At 51.3% G+C, this 25,033-nt stretch overlaps 2 protein-coding genes across 3 annotated transcripts; both read right to left on the reverse strand.

Annotated features, from left to right (window-relative positions):
- Positions 1 to 1,064: 1,064 nt before the first annotated feature.
- MMP15 (matrix metallopeptidase 15) lies at positions 1,065 to 14,684 on the reverse strand. The gene is made up of 10 exons (XM_014064697.2): positions 14,497 to 14,684; positions 14,228 to 14,376; positions 11,545 to 11,667; positions 10,254 to 10,561; positions 9,602 to 9,763; positions 8,117 to 8,301; positions 6,860 to 6,998; positions 4,104 to 4,254; positions 3,914 to 4,029; positions 1,065 to 3,153 (listed from the first exon to the last, which is right to left on the reverse strand). Exons 1-10 carry the CDS (start codon positions 14,596 to 14,598, stop codon positions 2,687 to 2,689), a joined length of 1,902 nt encoding a protein of 633 aa, XP_013920172.2. The 5' UTR covers positions 14,599 to 14,684; the 3' UTR covers positions 1,065 to 2,686.
- Positions 14,685 to 15,577: 893 nt separating this feature from the next.
- Positions 15,578 to 23,661, reverse strand: USB1 (U6 snRNA biogenesis phosphodiesterase 1). 2 transcript variants are annotated; one of them, XM_014064696.2, is made up of 7 exons: positions 23,489 to 23,659; positions 22,344 to 22,504; positions 20,569 to 20,752; positions 19,070 to 19,123; positions 18,081 to 18,186; positions 17,644 to 17,727; positions 15,578 to 16,850 (listed from the first exon to the last, which is right to left on the reverse strand). In XM_014064696.2, the coding sequence occupies exons 1-7, from the start codon at positions 23,632 to 23,634 to the stop codon at positions 16,746 to 16,748; spliced, it is 840 nt and encodes a 279-aa protein (XP_013920171.2). In that variant the 5' UTR covers positions 23,635 to 23,659; the 3' UTR covers positions 15,578 to 16,745. The 2 variants fall into 2 exon arrangements, with proteins under 2 accessions (XP_013920171.2, XP_087584679.1); XM_087728553.1 differs by lacking the exon at positions 17,644 to 17,727 and having other exon boundaries at positions 23,489 to 23,661.
- Positions 23,662 to 25,033: the final 1,372 nt, after the last annotated feature.

A 25,033-nucleotide genomic window follows, 5' to 3' on the forward strand; every position in this document is an offset into this window, starting at 1 on the left:
CAGTGGTGTGTGTGTGTGTGTGTGTCTGGGCAGTGCATCCTGGAACTGGGCCCTCAGCAGCTGCCTCCCCTCCTTCCTCCAGGACAGGGCCATGGTCAGCCGGGGCTCCAGTTCCTTCCGGGAGAAGAATCCTTCCCAGAGAATTCCAGTCCTGTACAAATTGCAAGCGTATCTTGCTATCTACAAGTGACCGAAGAGTTAATGACCTCCATGTCAGAATCCATATGGGGAGCCACGTGGGTCCCACCTTCTTTCCAAGTGGGTTGAAACCTTAAGAGCTGCATTGGTGCATCTGGCCAGCTGTGTGAGCCAAGGAGGCCATTTACTTCATTTGACAGAATGGGATTGAATTCAGTAACTAAGTTAAGTATCCTCATCAAACCCAAGTAAGGGAATTTACAGCCTGGATGGTGCAGGTTGCAAACTCCCCCGGCTGGCACTTGGTGCCCTTCAGCAGCAGCAGCTCACAAGAGACTAAAAGCCCCCAAGCCTTCCAACCACCAAATGGGAAAATGAGGCTGGCTGCCCAAGAATGAGGCATCGAGAAACTCCCTCGGCTCTTGGGCAGGCGAGGGGGAGCCCCCAGGACTCGGGTTGGCACATCTGGCCAGCAGTCAGAGAGCCTGCCCGTTCCTGGCAGGAGGGAGAAAAAGCAGCCGCCCTGACGCGGTCTGTTCTCCAGAGACCACGCTCAAGTCCCCTAAACTGAGTGTGTGTGTGGGGGTCCTGCCTGTCTTGGGGGGGGTGTCCTGGGAAAAGGCTGCCAGGACTGATAGGGCCACACCTCCCCATCACTTCCAGACTTTCCTAGGCAGCGGGGGAAAGCAAGGGACCCAAGTGAGGGTTGTTGGAGTGGTTGGCCTGCCCCAGTTCTCCAGGTGGGCCCTGAAGGGCTGCCAAGCTGTCCTCACCGGCCCCTTCATGCCCATCTGGCTCAAAAGGCCTCCGAGGACCACAGAGGGAAGGCTGGACTGGTCCTCAGCTCCCCCTCTGAGGGAAGCAGCTTCTCTTCTCTTCTCTGCAGCTCCAGGAGGTGCAGAAGAAAAAGTAGCTTACACAAAGCATCAGCAGAAATGACTTTTATTGACAGCCTGTGGATGATGACCATTTGCATGTTTTTGCGTGTCTATGCGTGTTACATGGATCGGTTCTTCCAGCCTCCCCAATCAGCAGACAAGCTGCCGGATTCAGTGCACAGAAAATGCTTCTCCTCAACCTGGCTGCTCTCCCTAATGCGTCAAACACCAACCGCAGCAGATCGATTGGCAGCCCCCAGAGAGGGTGGGGGAAGAGGCTGTGAGAGGCCCTTGGCCTTTAACAGGAGGCTCCTGGGGATGTTGGGCGGCAGAAGAAAGGGAGGGAGGGAGGGGGGAAACAGCCGGGCATGGCTTGTCAGGGCAGCCAAGGCAGCCTGGCCTCCTCCCTAAAGACCAGCCGTAAGCGGGCACAGGAGGCAGGCAAGGGGTGGCTTGTGTGTGGATGGCCAGATGGGCAGAGAAATGCAACACAGCCGGAGGAAGTCTGGGTGGGGCTCAGAAATTCTTTCGGCAGCTGCAACCTGGCTGACCTGCGCCCACAAAGGTCTCATATTTGACAGGAAGCCCATCAGGCCCCTCCCCCCATGTAGAATATGCTGGGCAGGCAGTTCCTTCCATCTGCCGCTGTCCAGGGACCTCCTCCCCTCCCCCAAAGAAGGGTGGTCAGTGTTTCCTTGCTTCAAGTGGATTCGGTGGCCATTCAAGTCCCTGAACAGGGATTGAAGGCTAACAGATCCAGGAAAAGGATCCTTTTTCTCTCACCCTCCCCTCTTCCTGGTTTGCTGGATGGCTGCCCTCAGGATGGACCCAAAGACCCCTCCTCATGGAGAGCTGCATCTGGCACCTCCCAAGGGTACAAGTCAGAGTGAAGAAGCCAGCAGTGGGCCTGGCCTGGGGCAGACCAAGGAGCAACTCCAGAGAACCACGGAGCAGGGAGACCAGGGGAAAGCAGAAAGGGGGCCTAGAGCTGGGTGGTCAGTGGTCACCCAATCGGACCTTGGCCGAAGCCTCTCTTCAGCCTGAGCCTTGAACCTCCAGGGGGTTCAAGCAGAAGTAAATATCAGTAGGAATAGAAATATTATTGCAGTAGAAAGAAATACCACGCTTAGCTTTGTAACCAAAGAGGCTCTGGAAAAAAGAATGTACAAAAATACATCAAGGTTTTCAGGATGTCAGCCCCTCCCTCCACCTTTGGCCAACCAGCCACTGACGATGCCCACTGCTGGCCAAGACCAGCTGCTGCAAATGCACGAGGGGGTCTCCCTGCCTCCAGCAAATCCAAACGTGTCTCTGGAGCACATGCAGAAGATCTACGGATCCCAAACAGTGAAGCCAGCCCCTGGATCCCCATGGATGGAGGATCTCGGAGCTACAGGATTCATCTCCAACAGCAACTTAGGAAAAAGCTACGCTTGGCCGGGTGCCTCTCTTCTCCTTGCTTGACCCAACAATCCCTCCGGCCAGAAGTGGCTCAGCCTTCAGCATCAGCACTGGGCTGCAGCCCCACACGGGGGCCCTGAACCTTCCCTGCCACGGGTCAGAGTCTGTGCAAGCCCCAGGGTGCCCCCCAGCCAGGCAGCCGTGTCACCAGGAGGGTGCAGAAGGAGAGGAGCCTTTTCCTGCCCCTGCCCCACAGCAGCTCTCCGGCTTCAGACCCACTCCTGCAAGGACCGCTTGCAGTAGAGCAGCATGCGGGGCCGGCCCTTCCGCTGCAGCTGCACGATGACATAGACCAGGCCCAGGACGCAGAGCAGCAGAAAGAGCAGCACCACCGCCATGACGATGCTCACCGTCAGCGGGTAATCGTTGATGTGCACCACAATGTCCACGTCCCCTCCCCCCTGCCCCCCACTCTCCTTCTCCACGGCAGATTCCTCCTCTTCCTCTGGGCCAGGGTGGGGGGCTGCAGCGGCTTCCTCCGTTTCCTTGTCCTGCCGGGGCTGGAAGGGGGGCCTTCCCGTGTCAGGCCAGCGATGGCCGGGGTCCGGCTCCACAGGCACCTCCTCCTGGCAGCCCATGAAGTCCCGCAGGATGGACTTGGGGTAGCCGGGCTCCGTTTTCAGCCGCTCGTTGTCAAACTTCCAGTACAACCTGCCCTTATAGAAATATGTGTAAGCTGGAAGACAGCAGGAGGGAGGGCAATGGGTCAGAAGGCCACCAAGCCCCTCCCACCCCCCCACTGCAGCTGCAGGGCTCTTGGGGCTGTGGGGTGCACAGCTCCCCCAGGCTGAATGTATTTTGAAAGCATGGCTGTTCAGGTCCAGCCCGGCTTCTGGAAGGGCTGATCTCCCAGCGGCTTCAGCAGCGCCTTTGCCCTTGAGAGGAAGGGCAGCGGGGGAGGGGGAGCAGAGGGGCAGGACAGGGAGGAAAGCAGAGGTGCCAGGGCTGAAGGCCTCCATTGGCTTGTTCACCAAGGTCCAGCTAAGACAGAAGGACCACTGCCTGCATTGGGCCAATATGTGACACCTGACTGCTATTAAACAGGGCTACTTTTCTCTGGCTGAAGGGTCCTGGACATGGGCATGAATGCAATTCACTCACAGGCCCTGGAACTGCCGTCCCAAAGATCGGAAGGAGGTCAGGTGGCTGAAACCAGTCCAAATGGACGAGAGTCCTAATAGAGCTGAGCCTAATTTATGCAGGGCAGCCATTAAGCAAACACTCATTTTTTCGAGAACGAATTGATGTTGCACCAATTACCTCCAATTCTTTGACAACGCTTCATGTGTCCCTCGGGAGTTTCTCCCTTGCCCAGCCTCCCACTCCGGACAAGCTGCTCCCTCCCCCATCCCCCATCTGGCCCAGGGTGACCTTCCCATCTGCAGTCATTTGCCCCCCTCCCCCCGACATTTCCCAGGCCGGCTTGTTCTACTTACCGGCATCGGGGCTGAGGAAGGCACCCCTGGGGGCAGCGGGGACCCCCGCCCAGATGCTGAGCTTCCTTGGATAGCCATGGCCCACAGAGCTCCCGTCCTCGTCAAAGCGCCAGTACCTGCAAAGGAAAGAGCCCGCCATGAAGGGAGCCCACCTGAGGAAGAGGGGGCCGCTGCGCCACCCATGACCCACCTGTCTCCTCGGAAGAAGAAGGTGTGTCCCGTGGGCTCCCACCACACCGCAGCATCCACTCTGTCGTGAGGAAGGCCCAGCCCATAGCTGCTCAGGGGCTGCGGGTAGCCGGCTTCCAGGTTTGCCTCTCGGAAGAGCCAGTACTGACTGCCTGAAGGAAGGACAGGCAGGGAAATCAGGCCAGCCCAAGAGGGGGCATCTGCCCACCCCCCCTCCACTCCCAGGAACTATGCACCCACCGCATCCGCAATGCGAAAGAGAACCCCAGAGTGATGGTGGCAGCTGAAATGCCTCCTGTGGTCTCAGCCCCGGCCAAGTTCCCCTCCCTCAAAGAAGCCCCTCTAACGTGAAGCCCCAACCGGCTGCCCGGACAGCCCAGCCTCCTAGTCCTCTGGAGGAACCGAGGGCTGCTCTGCTCCCTCTGAAGGCCGCTAATATCAGTAGGAATAGAAATATTATTGCAGTAGAAATAATATTCTATTCAATAATTCAAATAATAATTTTATTCAATAATAGAAATATTATTGCAGTACCCCCTTCAAAATCTTCTCTTCCCCAGGCTAAACGTAATGATCCCTTCGGCATCCTGGTTTCCAGCTGGTGCCCTCTGGGCTGCCCATGCCCTTCTTCAAGCGGGTGGCATCTAGAGAGGGATCCAGAGGCAACCAGTCTCCTCCCAGGGCAGGGAGGTTCAGCTTGATCCAGGCACAAGCAGCCACAACCTTTGGGCTGCTGGGTCCCTTCCGAATCAGCTGCAACCTGACCACCCCCCTCCCCCGGCCAATCCATTTCATATCAGAAAATCCCATTTTCTTTTCTCCGATTTCCTGGAATCAAATTTATGAGAGAAGGATAAAATATTCAAGGTTTCCAGAAAATCATGGGAAAAAATGGAGACCATGGATGAAATGCTGGGAAATATAATACAAAAGACGCCCAGGAAGAGGAGGAACCAACTGGGGAGGGGACAGAAAAAGGAAACAGACAAAACAAATGGAACGGGGTCGGGGTGGGGGTGGGGAGATCATAATAATAAAAAATAGGGATTGATGACATAAGACAAAGGGAGAGTGCTCTAAGAATTTTTTTTTTAAAAAAGGGAAACAGGAAGGTTTTTATGGGAGAAAGATAGGGGCAAGAGCAGATATTTTGGAAACTAGACAATGGAAAAGGATAGAAAAAGGAGGAAATAAAGATTCAAGAATTGAATATGAGAGACAAGCTAAGAAAAGAATAATCAAAGCCTTAAGACAGGTTAGAGATGATGATTAGAATAGGGAATATGTTTAATATAGTAGCGGCATAATAAAATAGAAAAAAAAATCAGAGGGATGGGGATTAATAAAATACACATTTTTACATTATAAGGAGAAGCAATAATAAGGGGAAATTAGAATTACTAAATTATAATTCAATATGAACATTGGTAGGTGTGTTAAATGTAATAAATATGATTAACAATATGTTATTTGTATTAGAATGTATGATATGCAGAAGATGAAAATTGATATGAAAATAACATACTGAACTACTGAATAATTAAAAAATGAAGTATTATAAGTTGAATAAAGAAATAATGAAATATCTTAATTTAGAAATGTTTATTAAATGTAATAAATATGATGGATAATATTTTATGAATGAGTATTAAAACATGTATTTAAATGAAATGGGGACTGGCATTAAAAAAATACATAGAATTACTGACTAAACAAAAATGAAAAATGATAATTCAATATGAATATACATACAGTATGTATGCTAAATGTAATAATATAAAATTGGCATTATGTAGAATATGGTGATTGATATAAAAACAATATACTGAAATATTGAACAATCAAATCAAGTTGAATAAGCAAGAATGGAAGATCTTAAAGTAAGATAAATGTTGGTATTAATATTAGTTATTTGTCTGTTAAATGTAACAAATATGATTGATAATATTTTATTCACATCAAAAGATATGATAATTAAGATAGGGTGATTGGTTCAAAAGTAGCATATTGAAATATTGAATAATTAAACAAAAAATAAAATTTAATAATAAGACGTGTATTACTACTAGTATTATTTAAGATTGTTAAATGGAACAAATATGAATTATACTGACTTTTTTTGTATTAAATGTATAATACGTAGATACCACACTGTTCACACACTGATATGTAAAAAATAGAAAAACTTGGGGGGGGGGGATATTCAAGGTTCTGTTCCTCTCCTCTATCCCCACCCCAAACCTGTTTCTTTGGGGCTGATGGATGTTTACATGCCTTGCTCTTCCTCCCATTTTCTATTCACTTTAAGAATACGTGTCACCCACCAAGTCCCAACCCCAGTTAGCAAAGGGAACCTGTTGCCTTGTATTAGGATTTCAGGCTCATTCTGGTTGCCTTTCTGTCCCGGAGGCAGAGACTGGCGGATGTTCCTGGATTGTCTCTGGCCTGCCAGCTCCCAGGCACCACCCAGGTGCATTGGGACTTCCACCTGACTCAGGTGTGGCCCTGCAAGCTTTGTCTCCTCCAAAGGAGTTTAGCATGGAGGGTGGCTGGGCAGCCAGAAGGGCCACGACTGAGGACACAGCCAAAGCCACCGCCAAGGGCCACTGAAGGCAGGAGACCATCTGGCACCCATGAACAAGGCGTGGCCCTTGCGCTATCTGGCCCCAGAGGGACCGTCTGATCAATGCCCTTGTTTGTGACCAGGCCCGGCCAAAGCTCTGCTTTCCCCTCCTGCCCACGGCTGCAGCCCCTCACCTTTAAAGAAGGCAAACCGTCCATCTTGCCTCTCGTAGGCGGCGTCGATGTTCCCAGGAAGTCCCCTCCAAAAGTACCCGATGGGCATGGGGTAGTTGTCCAGCACCCGGTTATGCCGGACCCGCCAAAACCAGCGGCCCTGAAAAGAAGCAAGTGACCACTGGCTTGAAAAGGACACAGTTGTGCATCCAGAGGAGAAAGAGGTCTTGAGATGCATCAAGGTACGAGAATTCTTAAAATTAAAAAAACAAACAAAGGAGAATGTAATCCTGGAGGCAGCAAAGCCCATCCCTCTTTCTGCCTCCTGCTCAGCCCAAACAGCAGCGAGGGGGCCACTTTTCCCCTCCAGCAGTGCAATCCGAGCAGGGCTGCCCTCCTCCAGAACCAGTGGCTCCGTCCACCCCCACCCTGGTGAGCAGACAAAGGGCCAAAGACTCTGGAGTCACTCAAAATGCAAAGCAGGAAACTCCGCAGAAGGAGTGAAATCCCAAGGGAGCAATTTGTTTTCCTATTGTGGCAGAAATCCTTTCCAACCTTTTTGCCAGAGAGGAAAAAAAAGTAAGGGGGGACAGAGCTATGGTGACACTCCCCCCCCAAGGGACACAGGGCCAGGGATCCCCCTGACCGGTGGCTCTCAGCCAAGGAGGTGCCCTGGATCGGGGCCTTCCTGCAGGGAAAAGCAGGGCCCCACGGAGCATCTCTTCATCCCAGCGATCTCAACCATTTTTCAGCTGAAGCAGTTCTGGAGAATTCATTACTAGCAGATGTGCTGATGGCCACAGATTTGATTGGCCTTCAAAAGGAGCCGGGCAGGTTCTTAATTGGTCAAGAATCACAAAGTCACTGCTGGATGAATGCCCCCCGGAAGACATGAGGGGGGGGGGTACGCCTTCTCCTTGCAGATACCCAAGACAACTGGTGGGTGACCGTGAGGGACAAAGGGGCGGACCAGGCTGGTGGGCCTCAGGCCTGACCAGCCTTTTTTAGCTGGCATCTGAGATGGCATCATTGGGGGCCAGGAACCAGGCAAGCAACAGCGCCCACTGCACAAGATGCCAAGGCCAGTGTCTCTGCGCTCTTGAGACTTGGCCCTGCAGTGCCGAGGGGGCAATCTGCTCGCTGAAGCCCAGGCAAGCCCTCCAGAACCAGCTACCTGCATTTCAGGACAAACTGCCCGGTTGGCAGAACTGCCAGGATTCCCCACCAAGGAAGTCACCACCCCGAAACCTTCACGAGAAGCAACGCAAAGAGCCGCACCTTGAAGATGAACATCTCTCCACGCAGAACCGTCACTGTGTCAAAGTCGCCATCACAGATGTTGGGCTCCAGATGGTCAGGGAGGCCAGGCTGGGGGGGGCGGTTTGGCTTGTCTGGGGGCTTCCGGTCTGGCTTCCGGGGCATCACAGTCGGCAGGGATTTGGTGGGCTGCTGTCCTGGCGTCCCTGGGGGGGAAGGAAAGACCAGCACACAGATCACTGGGGGGGGGAGGAAGGGGGGCTTTCCTCTGGGCTGGAGCTCACTTGCTCTTAAATGTTGGCCTCTTTATGGTTTATGCTACGTTGAGAATGGCTATCAATATCCACATATTCCTTGGAGGTTAAGAAGGACTGGTAGTTTTTAAAATGATTTACATTTATTTACACTCATAATTAATGCAACATTGAGAAATTTAACCTACATCTATGATGTACTGTATATGAAATATATATATGTGTGTGTTTGTGTGTGCGTTTACCTGCTATTTTTTCTTTTTTCCTTCCTTTCTCCTTTTCTCAGAAATGCTTAATAAAAAATGCAAGATAACAAACTTTGCCCTCCAAAGGCCACAGGCAGCCTGGCCACTGAATGCCTAGACCAAGCTTGCAAAGTTTCCTTTGAAGATTGCTCATAATAGGAAAAAAAAACAGGATTTGAATGTTTTTGAAAAACTGAGGCTGAAACAGGTACTTGAGCCCAGCTGCTTAGGACAGAGGTGTCCAAACTTGGGAACTTTAAGACTTGTGGACTTTAACTCCCAGAATTCCCTAGTCGGCTGGCTGGGGAATTCTGGGAGTTGAAGTCCACAAGTCTTAAAAATTCCCAAATTTGGACACCCCAAACTTAGAGTGTTCTGGGGGTTTAGAAGGAATGCCAGGAAGGCCTAATGTAGCCCAAGAGGCACAGATTACCTACAAAGAGAAATAAAAGTTTCTTTACAGCCAACTCATCTTCCTTCCAGCAGGAAAGTACCCAAATTATACCCAGGGAGAAGAGCTGCCGAAGGATGGCTGCCATGGGATGCCCTTGGCCTGTTTTAAAATAGACCAAATCTCAAATGGAACATTTCTCCACCCCCGAAAGTGAATATTTCACCCCCTGACCTATCATGTCCCCCTCCAACAGAAGAGCTCGGGGTTGACCTGTGGAGCCCTTGGTGCTCTCAGAGCTTGGCAGTTGCCTTGCAGACCCCATTTTTATCCCTCACCAGGCAAGGACGTTTCCCAGCCTCTGCCAGATGCCTGGCAATTCTCGAGATAGAAGGGTAAATATCATGAAGACGGTTGCAAAGATCCTCATCTCCACTTGGTTAGTGCTGATCAAGAGATGAAGAAGGAAACAGGCAGGCAGAGACCTGGCTTCATCCGCGTAGCATCTTTAGATACCTGCCATGCAGCTTTGAACATTTATCCTGCATCCCTCTCTTTTTTTAAACCTGAACCCTACACCCAGATACACCCAGAATATCACTCGGTTGCCACTTGCCATACAGCTGCTGGATGCCCCGAAGGTCATCTTCTGGCAACCTGAAGTTGTCTGTGTCCATCCACTGGTAGAAGGGAGCCATGATGGCACTGGGATTGCTGGAGTGCTCCAGGCCTAAGGAATGGCCCAGCTCATGGATGGCCACCAGGAAGAGATTGTTCCCTGCAAGTAACAGCAAAGTCTGTGGGGTCTGAAGGCCTCCAAATTCTGCACCCCACCCACCCACACCTGCCCAGTTAAAGGGGGCCCTTTGCACTTGAAGGGAAACATCCTGGGGGAACAAAGAACCACCTGGCTCAGCAGCTGGCTTCAGGGCAGGAAGAGGAGCCAGTTGGGATAGATGGAAGAGATCTATTGAGAAACCCAGGATGCAGACAGATGTTCTCTTAAGACTGAATAAGTTGGAGTCACTTGGAAGCCTGAGTCCCACCCGAGTTTCCCATTCCCTTTTCTTCCTCCCATCAACCCTAGAAATAGGATTCTGCATGTCTGCATGGGCTTCTCCCCTCCCTCATTGGGAGGGGTTGTCTGACCAGGTTCTTGGAATGGGCTCAATCCCCACTTATCCCCGTTGCCAGTGGAGGCTTCCCCGATCCTTCAAGGCCCCTCTCTCCCCCTTCCAACCTTCTCCTACCCGGGACAACTTCCTTACCCAACATGTCCCTCTTGTCCAGCGTCCAGGGCTCATCCAAGTCAAAATGAGCATCTCCTCCCATCCCAGGACCGGGGAAATAGGCATGTGCCAGGAAGCCCCCCGTGCCGTCAAAGGGGGAACTGTCCCCGTGGAACCCTGAGGCGAAGAGCACCATGATGTCTGCCTCTGCTCTCCTCTTCTGTCTGATTTCATTGTAGGGGATCTCCTGGAAGACCAGCGGGGTCACTTGGTTCCACACATGGATAGCCTGGCGAATGGCGTCGTAGGAATGGAAGAACCCCAGTTTCTCCGTATAGTTCTGGATGCTGCCAAAAAAGAACAGGTGTGGGTGGGAAACCCAGATAAATATTACTGCCTCTGGTTAGGAAGTCCTCCAGTGAGCCTCCCCCACCCTTGCAAATGCCACTCCATCTTTCAGTTCCCCATGCTTCAGTAGCTGGGCTGCAAGCCCCCCCTTGCTCCCCCCAAGCTTTCTGAAAGGGAGATGCAAGAGAACAGCAGACAACGGCAGCTTCCAGGAAAGGTGAAGAGGAGTCCTGTGGCAGAAGAGCGGCTGAGGATAGTGCTGAGCTCCAGAGAAGGCAGAGAGCGGAGAGTGTCTTGAATCACCACTTTTTATCCACAGGCCTCACCTTTGTCCCTTGGTTTTTCCGCCACTGAACTTGTACAGGTCTAATACATCACAGCTGCCACCTCTCTGACCGGGGCATATGGGGCCATCTGATGAGGTGGGCCATTTCCCACGAAGGCCACAAAATCTGCTCAGCCTTTAGAGTCTTAAGAGAATCTATAGGAAGAATGTTTCTTCCAGGGACTCCAGACACCGCTGCTATTCCAAGCATCTGGAAAATCAGCAGGGACCAAACCTGTGACTGCACAATCAACACAATTCAGGTGCACCTCGGACAATTCAAATTCAAAATGCAAGAATAAATCTGTAGACTAAGATGAGATTCCTAATCTTTAAAGGCCTTACTTTGTTCTCCTGGAAACAAGGAAATGTCCCTGCTGGTCTTGGAAATTTTCAAGCAGTGACCCCCAACCAGGAATTGGCCTTCTGAAGTGAATGCTTAGCTCGTCTCCATGAACCTCCTCCCTGCCTCCAGCCCTTCTTCCCCTCCTCTTTGGCAGACTCACCTGAGCCTTGCAACCATCCGATCCTGGCATGGAGCAAATGTAGGTGAACCTCTTTTCACACGGCATTTAAAGGGCTGCAACTGGGGGGGGGGGTCTACAGCAGCCCCTGCCTCCCAGTAGCTCCACTTCAGGACTCAACAGCTGGACATACCTGAAAGTCAGGTGCGCCTGGTTCCACTTCCGCCCAGTCAGTGCGTATCGCTTCCGCCGCATGTTGGCTTTGACCTGAGCCCCAATTTTATCAGGGACGCCACAGCGGGGACGCTTCATCCACCTGCCGGTTACAATAGTCAGGGAAGGGAAGACAAGCAGCACGAAGGCAAATCAGAAGATCTTCCTCCCTTGACTTTCAAGCATGCTGACATTTCTAGAAAGTAACAGAAGAGCTGAAGGAATGCAGAAGAAAAGCAACCCGAGGCTCACATTTGACCTCCCTCATTCCTCTGGGCCTGCCCTTGGTCATTATGGTCATTATAGAGCCGGTGGCAGTCCAGCCATTCCCCACTTTTGGGATTTGCCAGAGAAGTTCGTCTCCTCAAATGGTGACCAAACACCTGCAACCAAATTTCCAAGCTCGGAGCTCAAACCAACAGCCTAATCTTGTAATCTCTGCAGGTCCAAAGTACCCTGGAGGGGTTGCTCCCTTGAGGAAAGGCGGGAAAATTTCCTTGATTGCAAGCTGCACTTGAAGGAAAATCTCCTCGTTCCATTCAGCTGGGAAAAGTCAACAGAATGGAGCACCTCTGACAGAGAACAATGCTTCACACTCGGTCTAGACACATCTGGTAGCCTCACAGAGGGACAAGAGCAATCTCACTGTCTGAACAGGGACAGAAAAAGATTTTCAAATCTTGTAATCCTGCTTCTTCTTGGCTGGACCAGGTCCTCTGTTTAGGAGTTTTGACAGAGATGTTGCAGTTTCCATAATAATTTGCAAAGTTCAGAAAACACCTGTCCTATTTCTAGATGTCTGCCATGAGAACACAGAGTACACTTTTATAGCCCTTTTGTAGAGATCTGGTAACCCACAGTCCAACTGGGGAACATCAACTGCAGTTTTCCCATTGTAAAAAGTTTGTGTCTGCAAGGTTTCTCAAAACCTTTTGAGACTTGTACAAAGACAAGATTTCTGAAAAAAATGAGCCTGTCCTCCAATTGTATCATTAGTTATTTGTCCAAAAAACCAGAAAATATTTTGATAAATCTGCAACAAAACTGGAGACCTTAACCAAACTATAAGGCATTACGAGTCCTGGTGGCACAGTGGTTAGAATGCAGTAGTGCAGGCTACTTCTGCTGACTGCCAGCTGCCTGCAATTTGGCAGTTTGACTCTCATCAGGCTCAAGATTGACTCAGCCTTCCATCCTTCCAAGGTGGGTAAAATGAGGACCCAGATTGTTGGGAGCAATAGGCTGACTCTGTAAACCCCTTAGAGAGGGCTGGAAAGCCCTGTGAAGTGGTGTATGTCTTAAGTGCTATTGCTATTACTGAATATTCATATTTGATAAATCTGATAGGTAATTGAATATTCGTGTTCCTTTTTCATTTTGATCAAATTGTAAGCCCCTTTCAAGTCCAATTTTCTGACTATGCATGTCCTTTAAAGATGGTCTATTGGGTCTAAGATAAGAGGGAGTGTGTGATGATCTCTAACCATTGTGAGTTCAAAACCTTAAAATTATGAAGAAGCCTCAAAAAAAAGAGTTATCTGAAGTGTCTGACATGGGCCTTTTAGCCAGGATCCGGGCTGCAGCCTTCAAGATGACGATGGTCCCGTTGTATGTCAGGTGCAGAGGCAACTTGTTGCTTCCCATCCCCTAAAGCTTCTGCCAATTGTCTACTTTCCAAATAAGGAAGGAGATGGAGAGAGCAGAGTAAGGAGAGAAAAGGATGAGCACGAAGCATGCAAAGGGCGCAGTGACATCTTTGGGACAGTAAAGCTACCTTCCTTCTCTACCAACCAGCCATCTACACTGGTGCACCAGAGCCAAATCCTTCCGCTCACAACTGGGGCAAGGAAGTGAACACCTGGTACGAATTCCAGAGTTGTCTGGCTCCCTTGACTCCAGCTGCCAGGCGAGATTTGCTGTTGTGCCCCTGCCTGCTTTGTCAAATGATCAGATATCCCAGGAAGGAGCCTTGCTTCAGGGAGGGCCCCCTCTTCCTTTCGACCTTTTACAGCAGGTGCTTCTTTCGCCCCCCCCTCCCCCAAAAAAGATTCCCTTGAGGGAGATCCTGGGTCCTCCAAACTCCTCTGGCAAATCCCACGGAAGGGCAGGGGGGGGGGGCTGGGCTGCTGCGGGCTGGATGGCGTTGCTTGGGGGCGCTGGGCAGCTCTTCTCTTGCTGCTGGGGGCGCCACAAAGCAGCCTGGGAGGAACCAGAGGGCAGCAGGTGCCTGGAGGCCCCGACTGGGTCAAGGGTGAGGGGGCAGCGGAGCCCACGGGCTCTTCGGGGGGATCTCCGCGGGGAAGGGCAGAGTCCAGAAGCCGCCCTGCCTGCCGGCCTCCTTCCGCCTCTTAGACCGCTTTTCGGCCGCTCCGACGGGAAGGCAGGAGAGCAGCGTCCCCCCTTCGGGTTGAGCCCGACTTCCAGCCGTCCTGAGGGGGCTTCCGAGCGGGGCCTTCGGGCCACCTGCCGCCCCATCCCGGGGAGGCTTTGGGGATCGAGCGGCACGAAGGTGGCGGAGGCTGCGCGGCTTCCCCCACGCCGGGTGCCGCCTCCACCCCGGCCTTTCCGCGATTCCGAAGCCCCGGCCGGCTGGCTCGGCGGGCGGTGCCGGGACTCCCACCCACCCACCCAGCCGGAGAAGGCGGCGCGGGGCCGGCACTCACGCTCGCGTCTCCTGGTCCAGCAGGCCGGTCACCGGGATGCCGTAGAAGGCCTGCATCTCGGCCAGGGCGGTCGCCAGGCTCCGGGCGGCGCGCAGGGTGGAGGGCTGCCGGGGGGCGGCGGGCAGGTAGCCGTAGGAGCGCAGCCAGGCCTGCAAGGCAGCGAGAGTTGCGCCCGGGGCCGCCCAGGGCAGCGGCAGGTGCGGCGGGCACGAAAGCCGCTCCAAGCGCCGCCGAGTCGGCGCCCACACCGCCCCCCGACCCGCACCCACCTCGGCCTCCGCCTCGCTCTGCACCGGCTCCGCCGAGCCCCGCGGGACCAGCGGCAGCAGTAGCAGCGGCAGCAGCGACAGCAAACGGGCCCTGCCGCCCATGCTGGTGTTGGCCGGCTGGCTGGCGCGGCCGTCCCTGGCGCGGCCTTCTGGGCTGGCCGGGGCTCGGTCCCGCAGCCGCCCCGCCCGCCCCCTCAGCCGCAGCCGCCAAGCACCGCCCGCTGCGCCCCTGGCCGGGCCGGGCTCTCGGCGGGCGCGGACGGGGCTGCCGCCTAACGGCCAGCCGGGGCGCAGCGGGGCTGCCAGCCGGCCGTCGCCTGTGGGCGCGCAGCTCCCGGGCTCTATGCGCGGCGAGCTGAAGGAGCCGGCGGTGTCGGAGGCGGCCGGATCATCACAGGCTCCCTCGAAGGCCCGGGCCGCATTGATGGAGGTCCGCCGGTGAAGCGCCTCCGGGAGAGACCCGCATCCGAGGGGTGCTGGCCCTCCTTTCGCACCGCCGGCCAGGAGCCTCTGAAGAGGCGCAGCTGTTTATCAGCCTGCAACTTTAACCGGCCCCTTCACTTCCTTGCAAACTGGAGGGTCTTTCACAGGCCGAATGCAGGAAGATGCCCTTCAAGAGGCTCTGGGAAGCTCAGCCTCAATGCAAAAACAAAACTTCACACTACAGTTGAACACCAGGTGCCCTAAAAGCCTGCAACCCTTCTAAGCGCATCTGACCCCAATCTTTGGCCTCTTCTGGTCTCAGTCTCCAAGTTTGCTCCTCATCTTGGAAAAGCCACCAGGATTTGACCAGCCCGTGCAATATGGACAACACTGAACCAAATTTGCCCCGGCCATGGATGCCCTGTGGATGCCCTGTGTTAAGCCAGGCAAAATACCATCAACCAAATTGTAACAGGGGCGGAAAACCAAGCTCTCCTACATATAGTGACAGAGTACCAAAATAGAGCCTATAGTGGAGACAAAGGAAGCAAAAATTGTATCTGTAAATAAGATACGTTTCATATTTTACATTTCATATTTTGTATTTGTATTGCCTGTACTTTTATTAACATGATGTGAATGTTCCATATGACAAATAGACAAACAATCTAGTCTTTATTCATTAGTTACAAGAGAAATAATGAATTGGGCATTGAAAAAATTCTGCCTTAACATTCATTTTGTTCTGCCTTAGTATACTTTCTATAGCAAAATACATTACTTATTTCAATTTATTATAGCTCTCCATATAGGCAGCTTACAATTGGCAATAATTGTTGTATCCCCAAAAGGCAATCACAGGATTTGAAGTCAGCACTACTGGTGGGATCCCAATTAGGGAGGGCCAATAGAAACTGACTAAGCCAAAAGTTTGCAACATCTCAGTTCTGTAAACTGCCCTCCTCCCATTTCTTCAGCCAGTATTTTGATTTATTGCATTCAGACGTTTCTTTCTTGGATCATGAGAATGTGAGAAACAAATCTCAGAATTACTTAGATCATACTCTTCTGGGGAACAAGGCTAGTCTCTTTCCACAGCCCTGCCCGGTTCCTCTCCAGAATGCAGGGAAATAAGCATGGATTGCACCGAGTTTACCTTTTCCATCACTCGTGAGTTGGGCCCATCTGAATGCCGTTCAAGGCCACTGCTGCGCTTTTGATGGACAAATGAAAGGTTTCCTTTGGATTTTGGCCTAGAGGAATTCAGTACTTTGTCAGTATGTGCATGGGAGAGCTCATCTAACTCCAGTGCTCCAATACACATTTCTTACTTTATCCCGTTTATGATTTTTTTTGCCACAATTCCAACAGATCAAAGCAGGTCTGAGCAGTCACTTATCCAGGAAGCTTTGATGAACCTTTTCAGCAAACAGACAATGAAGAAAATTGGTTCTTCTTTTCTTCATTTCACCTGTGGTTCACTTTCAAGACACCACGCCCAAGGCATCCTCCGAGGGCTTCTCGCCCCGAGATCGGCTTTCTACAAAACAAAGTCCTGCAGCTTGGAGAAACATCTCACTGGCTCCCACACTTTGTGTTTCTCCAGCAGCTGAGAACTGGAGTGGAGCGAAGTAGGAGTTGGTCTGGCAGAGGCCTGAGGGCATTAACTGCCTTGGCTCTGAAATGTGCTGTTGGATGGTCTGCTGCTGGCACGGGTAGGTGAGCTCCCAATAGACTTCACGGGAATCCGGTGGCACCTCTGACCATCTTTGGCAAAGGGCTGGTGGTTTCTATCGCAAGTCGGCTCTTATTGTTCCTGGGCTTCTCTATCTCAGAGGGAACGAGAAGACCTTATTGCCAGATTTGCAACGGACTTCCGTCCCAGGAATTTGCAGCAAGTGGCTGGAGTCCTCAAAGCCATCCACAATCTCCTGCAACAACAACAGGGAGGCAAAATAAGAACAGCCTGGCAGAATTCATCAGCACCAACTTTTGCCTCCAGCTTGGCTCAGTTCTTTGGTTATCCACTCATTCCAAGTTGCTTAAAGCAGCTGGAGCCCTGCAAAGGCAGGAGCTCCCTCCACCCCAATCGCCTGCTCAGTCTTCCACTGCTAAAACAATTGTAAGGGCTAGGCTCTTGGAAATTCCCTCTGGCTATATGACGTGGGCATATCTGCAAGTTGAAAAAGTGTGTTAAGAAATGCAGAAATTGTTGAAGCCAATTAGTGCATCTCTTCTTCTATCTCTGGTCACCACCTTCCGCTGTACCCCTCACAGTCGGCTGGGTCTTTACACTCACTCCAGGCTTCACCAAAAAAGAAAGGGGAGCAAACCGGATCTTCTGACCTGACTGATAGAGCTCTGAGACGAACATGGATCCACCTCGAACAGGTCTGAAGTTTGAACCAAGTCCATTTCAAAACTGGGACACAGGATGACCTGTATGGAGACCCAACTGCTAATGTCAGGCACACACAATCAGCCCTACAAATGTAGGGGTCAAGCTGAATGTTTTGTTGTATCCTGCCTATAATACAAGAATCTCCCTACACTGCATGCCTTCTCTTGGGAACAGACAGAGGGTGTGTGTGTGTGTGTGTGTGTGTGTGCGCGCACCCAGTTCTCTTGTGGCTATGCAATCACTCAAGGCTAATTCCCCACTTGATCCCTCCTCCTTGCCTGGCAGAAAGTTTCCCCAAAGCTAAAGGCTTCCAGGCTGATTACCTGCATTTCCTGCATACACTGGCCTCCGAGGGCTTCCGACATATTCCCCACACACCAGGCGAGGCTCATGTGGAACGAGGGATCCTATGAACAACCACCAAAAGTCAAGATCAGAGGAAGGTCCACCAGCACAGCCAAGCAGAGCAGGCAGAACCTCAGGCATAGCACACTGACTGCCAACATTTCAATTGGAACAAATTGGAGCCATATTCTGCATTGCAAGACGGTTCATAAAACAGAGGTAAAAGAATCAAACACTGGTAACTGAATACTGACTACCCTAAGCAGAGTGGAGGGGAACAAGAAGACTGAAGCTGTTGGAAGTGCATTTAAACAGCTGCTTAATTGATGGTTCAACCGTTACCCTTCAGCTTCCTCCAGAGACTCATTCTAAAGCAGTCACTCCTTATTTTCCCTGCGATGGCTACAAGCCTCACCTTGTAAAAAGGCATGAGGTTAAATTCCTTCATAACTTCATCCACTTCTGAAACCATCTCCATCATCTGAGAATGTCCTGAAGAGACTTCTAAGCCAACAAAGGTCCTGCAAGAAGATTTTTAGAGAGTAACTGGCAGCAGCTCTTCCGTGGTCAACCTCTTGCATGGAGAGCCACTCGGTTCCCAAACGCAAGAGAAGAGCGCATGGCAACAGGGCACCTGCAGAAAACAGAAAGGCTTTCTTGGAGATGCACATGGCTCTCAGGTGACGCCAAACGGACAGCACAAAAGGTTTTAAAGTTCAGGGGGGAAAGAAGAGGAAGCATAAGAGCAAAGGACCACTTTCTGGTAAGAAGGCAACTGTACTGAAGAAGAACTGTACCTGCATTAGCTAAGGAGGAGTTAATGGGGGAAATCTGCTGAGCAGGGATGCCCTGGACCTTGGCGGGGGCTGGAAGGAAGGAAGGAAGGAGGGAGGGAGGGAGGGAGGGAAGGAGGGAAGGGGAGGAGCTGGCAAAATGGGGGGCTGGTGGAATCTGCTGTGCCTGGAATTGAAGGAATTCCCATAGGAACAAGAAATTGCAGTCCTTGTTAGGCTGAACAGACACCTCTATCATCATCTGTTGAAGGGGAGGGGGGGTGGGATTCATAGAGACTATTTCCAAGAGAGCTCCTTTACCTCTGCCAGTCCCTGCAGCCCTTGTGCCATGGAGCCCCCTCCTCTTCAGGACAGAGGCACATCCATTCAGATACCCCCCATTTGCAACCGGAACAGGGGCAGGCAAAACCCCTGAGCAGAGACTATCCTGGAGTTGGAAAAGCCACACTGGGCGTGCTGACACACCTTGCCTTCCTCCTTTTCATACCCAGAAATATTTGCTAATGCAACTGAAGCCATCTTCCCACCCTAATGGCCAGTTCCTTCTATTTCTAGCCCACACAACTCTCCATATCTCTTTGAAGGGGGAGATCCACAATCCTTCACCCACCTGGTTTTGGTATCATTGGTATAAATCTTCACTTGATCAGCTCTGAAGATGAACCTGAAAAACAGCAGAGATTCCAACTAATCTGGAAACGAAAGGCAGAAGCAAGAGAGACCCAAGAGGGGTGCAGGTCAGAGCTACCTCTCTGATTCTCCGGGACTTTCTGGTGACACTTCCAAACTTCAAACCCAATTCAATTATGCCAATTTAAACATTGAGCTACTTTTTCCTCCTTCATTGCATGCTGAGATTTGGGGACACTCACCTAATTTATTTACTATTTCAATTTCTATGGACGCCCATCTCAATCCCGAAAATATATTATGATTAAAAATTAAACAAAACAAACATTTTAAAAGAATAAAAACAGGAAACCAGTGAAAAACATTGAAAGTATCTAATTCAACCTACACAAGACCAAGATACTTGGCCAATTAGCAATACAGGCAGGAAACGGGGCCCTTCGCACATTCAGCGCCCCAAGGCTTGAAAAACAGGCAGGTTCTTAGGGCCTTAGGAAGAGCTAAGGGAGCCGGGGCCAGTCTGCTCTCCAAAGATCCCAGTTGACGATGGGAAAGGAAGCTTACATGCTGCCAAGCAAATCACCAGCCTCTCACATCATGTTTACTTGTAGCAACATGTTGGGCCCCACAGAGCCCCTCTGGGACAGGCAAGAGCATTTTGGCAACCTGTCTGCTACATGGTAAATGACAACTCAGTCATGCCAGCTGTGGCCTCCCACGGCAGCCATCGTGCAAGGCCCCCAATGTGGGTTATCAGAAATGTCCCTGACCCCAAAGACTGCCCCTTCCATGCGCGGGAAGCAGAGTCAAGGACTCCTGAAGGGCGGGTGCTTCTCAGGCATCATGAACTGTCAGCTGGCTGAGGAGGGGACTGGAGCTGTAACCATAGTGAGTAGCTCTGCAATTTCTTTGCCCCCCTGTCACATCTGGTGAAAATTAGCGCCATGGCTTTCTACTGCCTTGGGGCATGAAACAAAAAAAATATCTTCGTAGATTAACATAGTTTAAAAACAAACAAGAATCTTCCGCTCAGAAAGGCCAACACAAGACACAGGGAAAAGCAGAAGCTTCTGGCCCCACAGGCCTATTGCGCACTTTGCAACATCATTGTTTTGCTTTGCTGTGACTGTAGAATAGAGGCTCTCAATCTCGGCAAGATTAATATATGTGGACTTGCAGCTGGGGAATTCTGGGAGTTGAAGTCCATGCAGCTTAAAACTTGCCAAATTTGAGAAACAGAAGGAAAATGCTTGCAGCCACAACAGGTGTTCCCTCCTGCGGGTTTTTATTTATGCTGCCCATCCCCCAAAGGCATTTATCAATACCTGATGGGCTTCTGTTTCTGCCTTGCCCATATCTACTGGTCTGCTCTTGTCGGAAGCCCAGCTAAACTCCAGGTAACCTCCCCAAAGTGACCTGTAAGTCCTATCCTATCAGTCACGATAGGAACTCACAGCCAGCATGGCCTATGGGCCTCACCTGTGGTAGGAAGCCATGCGTTCTTTGAGGGACTGGATAAAAGAGTTGATCCAGTGATGGCGCAACACCACGCCTTGAGAGAGGCTGATGTGGAATTCTTCCTGTCCCATCAGTGGAGGAACATAAGTGCGCCCACAGATTAGGAGGAGCTGCAGTAAATCCAGAAAGTCCTCCCCAGCTTTGTCTGTGGAAAAAGCAGAACAGGCTCTCTTAAAACTATATGACCCCTTTTCCTGGTCTCAAATATTATTAACCCCCCCCCCTCAATCTCAACTCCCTCCCACAAGTCTACTATTTTACACAAGCATCTCAACAGCAGGAATGCCAAACAGTTCGCAAACAAGCAAGTCAAGGACGTGCTCTACTAATGCCCAGTTAAGAAGCACTGCTTTAAATGCTTTTTGCCCTGGCCGAGGATGCCAGAAAGGCCCTAAGTACATTCTAAGATGTACTTAGAATCCCAAGGTTGGGAGGACCCTGGCAAGATGGCCACCATGGGAGGGCATGGCCAGCGTGATTGAGTTGACTATTTACCATGCAACAGAACAAACTGCCAGACCTCCCAATCCAGCCTCAGCCAGGTCCAGGAATCCTCAGATCCCTGCCCTATAAATGTTGTCCAGCCCTACAACTTCAGGAGCTAGGCTACTCCACTACTTAACAGGTTTCACTGTCAGGAAATTGTTATTTTCAGTTTAGACCACTCTCTGCAAAGATCTCACCAATTGGGTCCAGTTCCGCCCTCAGGAGCTATGCAAAGTAAATCCACCCCTGTCCATGGAAGATTGAAATGGCTCTTCTCTTCTTCGGGCTCAACAGCCCTGTCCCTTCAACTGCTCTCTGTAGGATCTCACCCGCAAGCCCCTCACTATATGGGGGGCTTTTCTCTGCATGCTTTCCAGTCCCTTGGCATCCTTTCCGCCTTGGGGTGGTCAGAATCAAGGACGACAGTATTGAAAGTTCCTGAAAGATCATGGAGAGCAAGGATGGCTGCAATAGCCCTCACTTGCTCTCACTAGAGATCATCCACAAGTACTATCAATGCTTTTTTCTGTCCCATAACCAAGCCTACATCCCAACTGGAAGCGGTCCAGACCCCCAGAGGTTGCCAAGCAACCAGTTTCTCTAATAGCTTCCCTGAAAAGGGAAGCTGGGGAATGGGACAAAAGTGTCCAGGCAAGTGGGATCAAGCAATGTTTTTTTGAGGAAGGGGAGAACCAGAGACTCCTTAAAAGGCCCTCTTGGAGTGAGGAATTGCTTACTGCCTGAACCTACCAGTCACCATCCTGGAGGCTTTCACCAATCAGCAAGTTCAAGGGTCTGATTGACAGATGGTTGCACTGTTCACGCCAAGGACCCTGTTCACTTCCTTGGCTTAAACAGGATTGAAATGTCCCCAGATAAGTGAGCAAGACCTTTCACCAGGCATCCCACATGGACCTGAACCGCACTCCAACTGGGAAACAATCTTTGTGCATTGGGTGTTCAACAAGTTCCTCTGCACAGCCTCCAATCAACAAAGCACATTATGGAAAAGAATGCACCAAACTGGGCACATTAAAAAAATACACATTCCTTCATTTCCCCCCCCAGAAACCCAAAGTTCTTCCATTGCTTTAGAAATGTTTGGAAAGGTTAGCTCTCTGGGCAGGTCAGAAGCACAGAAAGCCTTGCTCCAGCGTTCCACTCTGCTCAAGGCAACCATAAAGATTCCCATGGCCAGGACCAATCCTGCACTCCTCTTCCAGAGAAGGGGAAAACATTAAGAGACTTACATGGCAGGTATACATGGGTTGCCCAGTTGCCTCGTTCATGAGGAAATGTCCGCAGGCGGCCTTCGTGTTTACTACAGTCATCCACCACCTTTTCCTTCTCTTCCTGATCCCTGAACATCCTCCGCACACTGTCTGGCAAGGGGAGGGAGGGCATAGCAGCTCTGCAAAATGGATGGAGAGAGTTGACAGCCAAAGCATTTTCTGCTCCAAGACCAGAAGACAAGCAGCCTTGGGACAGACGTCGCATGGGCCCCTATCCCTGCCCAACAGCAACAGCACCACTTGTCCAGTTAGGGTAAGTGGAAAGGGTGGGGTTTTCCAGTTAGGGCAGGACAAAGAGGGATCCCGGGAGTAGGGCACAGAAGGACAGTCCCCTCCCCACTGATAGCAAGTGAAGAAATAGGCCAAACAGGTCAGAAATCTGGGCAAGGACTGTTGCAGCTCGTCTAAGGAGAAACTTCTCAGACTTAAGAAAAGAGCACCTGGTCACAAAGGGGGACTTGATGGCTAGGCGTCTTTCCCTGGGCTAAGAGAACAGAACTGCCTCTTCCAGAAGAGGCTCATCTGGGATAGCCTGAAATACGTTGGCTTTTTTTGTAGTTTTACTTATTGTGTTTATGGAGTTCATTGCTCCAACCCCAGTTAGCTCCATTCAACAGGCAGCTTCAATGCCTCCTGTGGTCCATGAAAAACCATCTGCCCCAAATGTCAGGAGTTACCAGAGGCGGCCCCCGGCTCCTTCCACCGGCTGAGCCCAGACGGGGCTCTCCCCTCCTGCGGGCCCATTCCCGCAACTGCTGCTCTGGTTGGGGCTTCAGAGCCTCCAAGCGCTGCTCTGGTTGGGGCTTCAGAGCCTCCAGGCGTCACTGGCGCGGCCCAGGCCGAATCCGACCAAGAGGCCAGCGCCGCAGAGAGAGGCCCGGCCGCCCCTCTGCCCACAGCAGCCGCCCGGGCGGAAGGAAGCGGAGCCTGGGAGGGGCGGCTGTGCCAAGGCAGCCGGGATGGGGCCTGGGGCGCCACCAACGCCAGCCTCGCCTGCGGGGAAAGAGACGCCGCCCTCGGGAGGGAGGACGGGCGCGGGAGAGCGGAGGTTCCTCGGAGGCGCCCAAGCCCAGCGCCGCCACCGCAGGTCGGAAGCGGCTCACCTGCTGCCCGGAGGGGAGAGGCCGCGGCCGCCCTTCGGCCCAGCCCCAGCGTCCCCGCTGCTCCTCTTGCTCCTCTCCCGGGCGGCGCCGGCCTCGCTCTCTCCCTCCGAGCCGGAGCTGCTGTAGTCCACCAACGCTGCCCTCATGGCCGGAAGCAGGAAGCCGACGCGTCGCGCCTGCGCAGAAAGGACACCCCTATAGAGTCGCCTCCGCCTCCGCGCTTCCGGTGGGCCACTTCCGGTGACCCCAACTTTCGGGTGGTTCCCCCCGTGGAGTCGGTGAACGGAGCGCTGAGTCCCTCCTCCGTCTCGGGCACTCCGGCTCTCCGACCCACCGGAGGGAGGAAGAAGACTCTGACCTTGGTGCCCCGCAGCTGAAGGAGAACCTCTGCCTGCTGTGGAGTCGTCATAATAAAAGTTTCTTTCAACACGTAAACAGGAAGTCAAGGAAATGATTGGTTCTTTAATGGAAGAGAGCAAGGAGATGACAAGCAACGGGGAGAAAGAGCTGCTTACTTCGTTTTTTGCACTTGTCTTCATGCAAAAGGGAAAAAATAGCCCAATGTACAAAAGCAATACTATAAAATACAGATTAGGAATAAAACTCAAAATAAACAAGAAAATGGTAAGGGAACGCCTATGCACTCTGTGGGAAGCCACCCCTCTACTACTTCCTAAAAGAATGAAATATTGGAGGGAATATTAAAGGAGAAATTGAGAAAAAGCAGAAAGCACCTCCAAAGCCTTCAGCAGATGCCTGAAATCTTTAGAGATGGATATTTTGTGTCCATTAAGAAATCCAGGCCTATCTATTCATAAACAAAATATCTTCAGCTCCAGGTGATGAAATTAAGAAGGACAGGACTGGACCTTTAGAGCATAATAGGATTAACCCACCATCAATTAAATAATAAAAACACACAAAGCAAACCTCAAAATTATAAAGTACCGTAAACTATAAAAATCACTGCACTCATCAAGCTAATGTGCCAGCTGTCCCAGAACTGCATACTGTGTTGGTTCTGCTCAACAAAGAGTCCTCCATTTTATTTCCACCACCCTTCTCCCAGTTTAGAACGTAGAATGGTTGCAGGAATTGGATATGTCCAGTCCAACAAAAAGAAGGACTACGGGTGTCATGATAATTGTGTTCCAATATTTGAGGGGCTGCCACAAAGACAAGGGGATCAACCTATTTTTCAAAGCACCAGAAGGCAAGACAAGAAACGATGGATGGAAACTAATCAAGGATAGAATCATCCTAGAACTAAGGCCAGAGGTGGGTTCCTACCAGTTTGGACCAGTTGGGCTGAACCAATAATGGTTTGGTGGCCTGAGTCGCTGCTGCCACACCCCCGAACTGGTTCTCCTACAGGGCTGCCATCTTGATTTTTGGTTCTGCGCATCGCAGAACAATTGTAATTGCACAAATTTAATTTTATTTCTTTTTTTAACGTTTTGCACATGCACAAACCTATTTTTGTGCAAATGCACACCGAACTGGCAGTAATGCTGGGAGCAACCCACCCCTGACTAAGACATTTCC

Source organism: Thamnophis sirtalis, unplaced genomic scaffold (genome assembly GCF_051295495.1).
Source record: "Thamnophis sirtalis isolate CommonGarterSnake01/CBP01778 unplaced genomic scaffold, rThaSir2_p1.2 scaffold_14, whole genome shotgun sequence".
Taxonomy (NCBI): Eukaryota; Metazoa; Chordata; class Lepidosauria; order Squamata; family Natricidae; genus Thamnophis; species Thamnophis sirtalis.

Coding starts and splice junctions, on each gene's coding strand:
- MMP15 (XM_014064697.2), bottom strand. CDS start 14,598: ATGGGCGGCAGGGCCCGTTTGCTGTCGCTGCTGCCGCTGCTACTGCTG. Junction 8,302..9,601: donor GGGCATCCAGCAGCTGTATG/GCAAGTGGCAAC, acceptor CTTCCCCCCCAG/GGACGCCAGGACAGCAGCCC. Junction 6,999..8,116: donor GAGAGATGTTCATCTTCAAG/GTGCGGCTCTTT, acceptor GCTTCTTTTCAG/GGCCGCTGGTTTTGGCGGGT.
- USB1 (XM_014064696.2), bottom strand. CDS start 23,634: ATGAGGGCAGCGTTGGTGGACTACAGCAGCTCCGGCTCGGAGGGAGAG. Junction 22,505..23,488: donor CTCTCCCCTCCGGGCAGCAG/GTGAGCCGCTTC, acceptor TCCATTTTGCAG/AGCTGCTATGCCCTCCCTCC. Junction 19,124..20,568: donor CGCATGGCTTCCTACCACAG/GTGAGGCCCATA, acceptor GCTGTTTTTCAG/GTTCATCTTCAGAGCTGATC.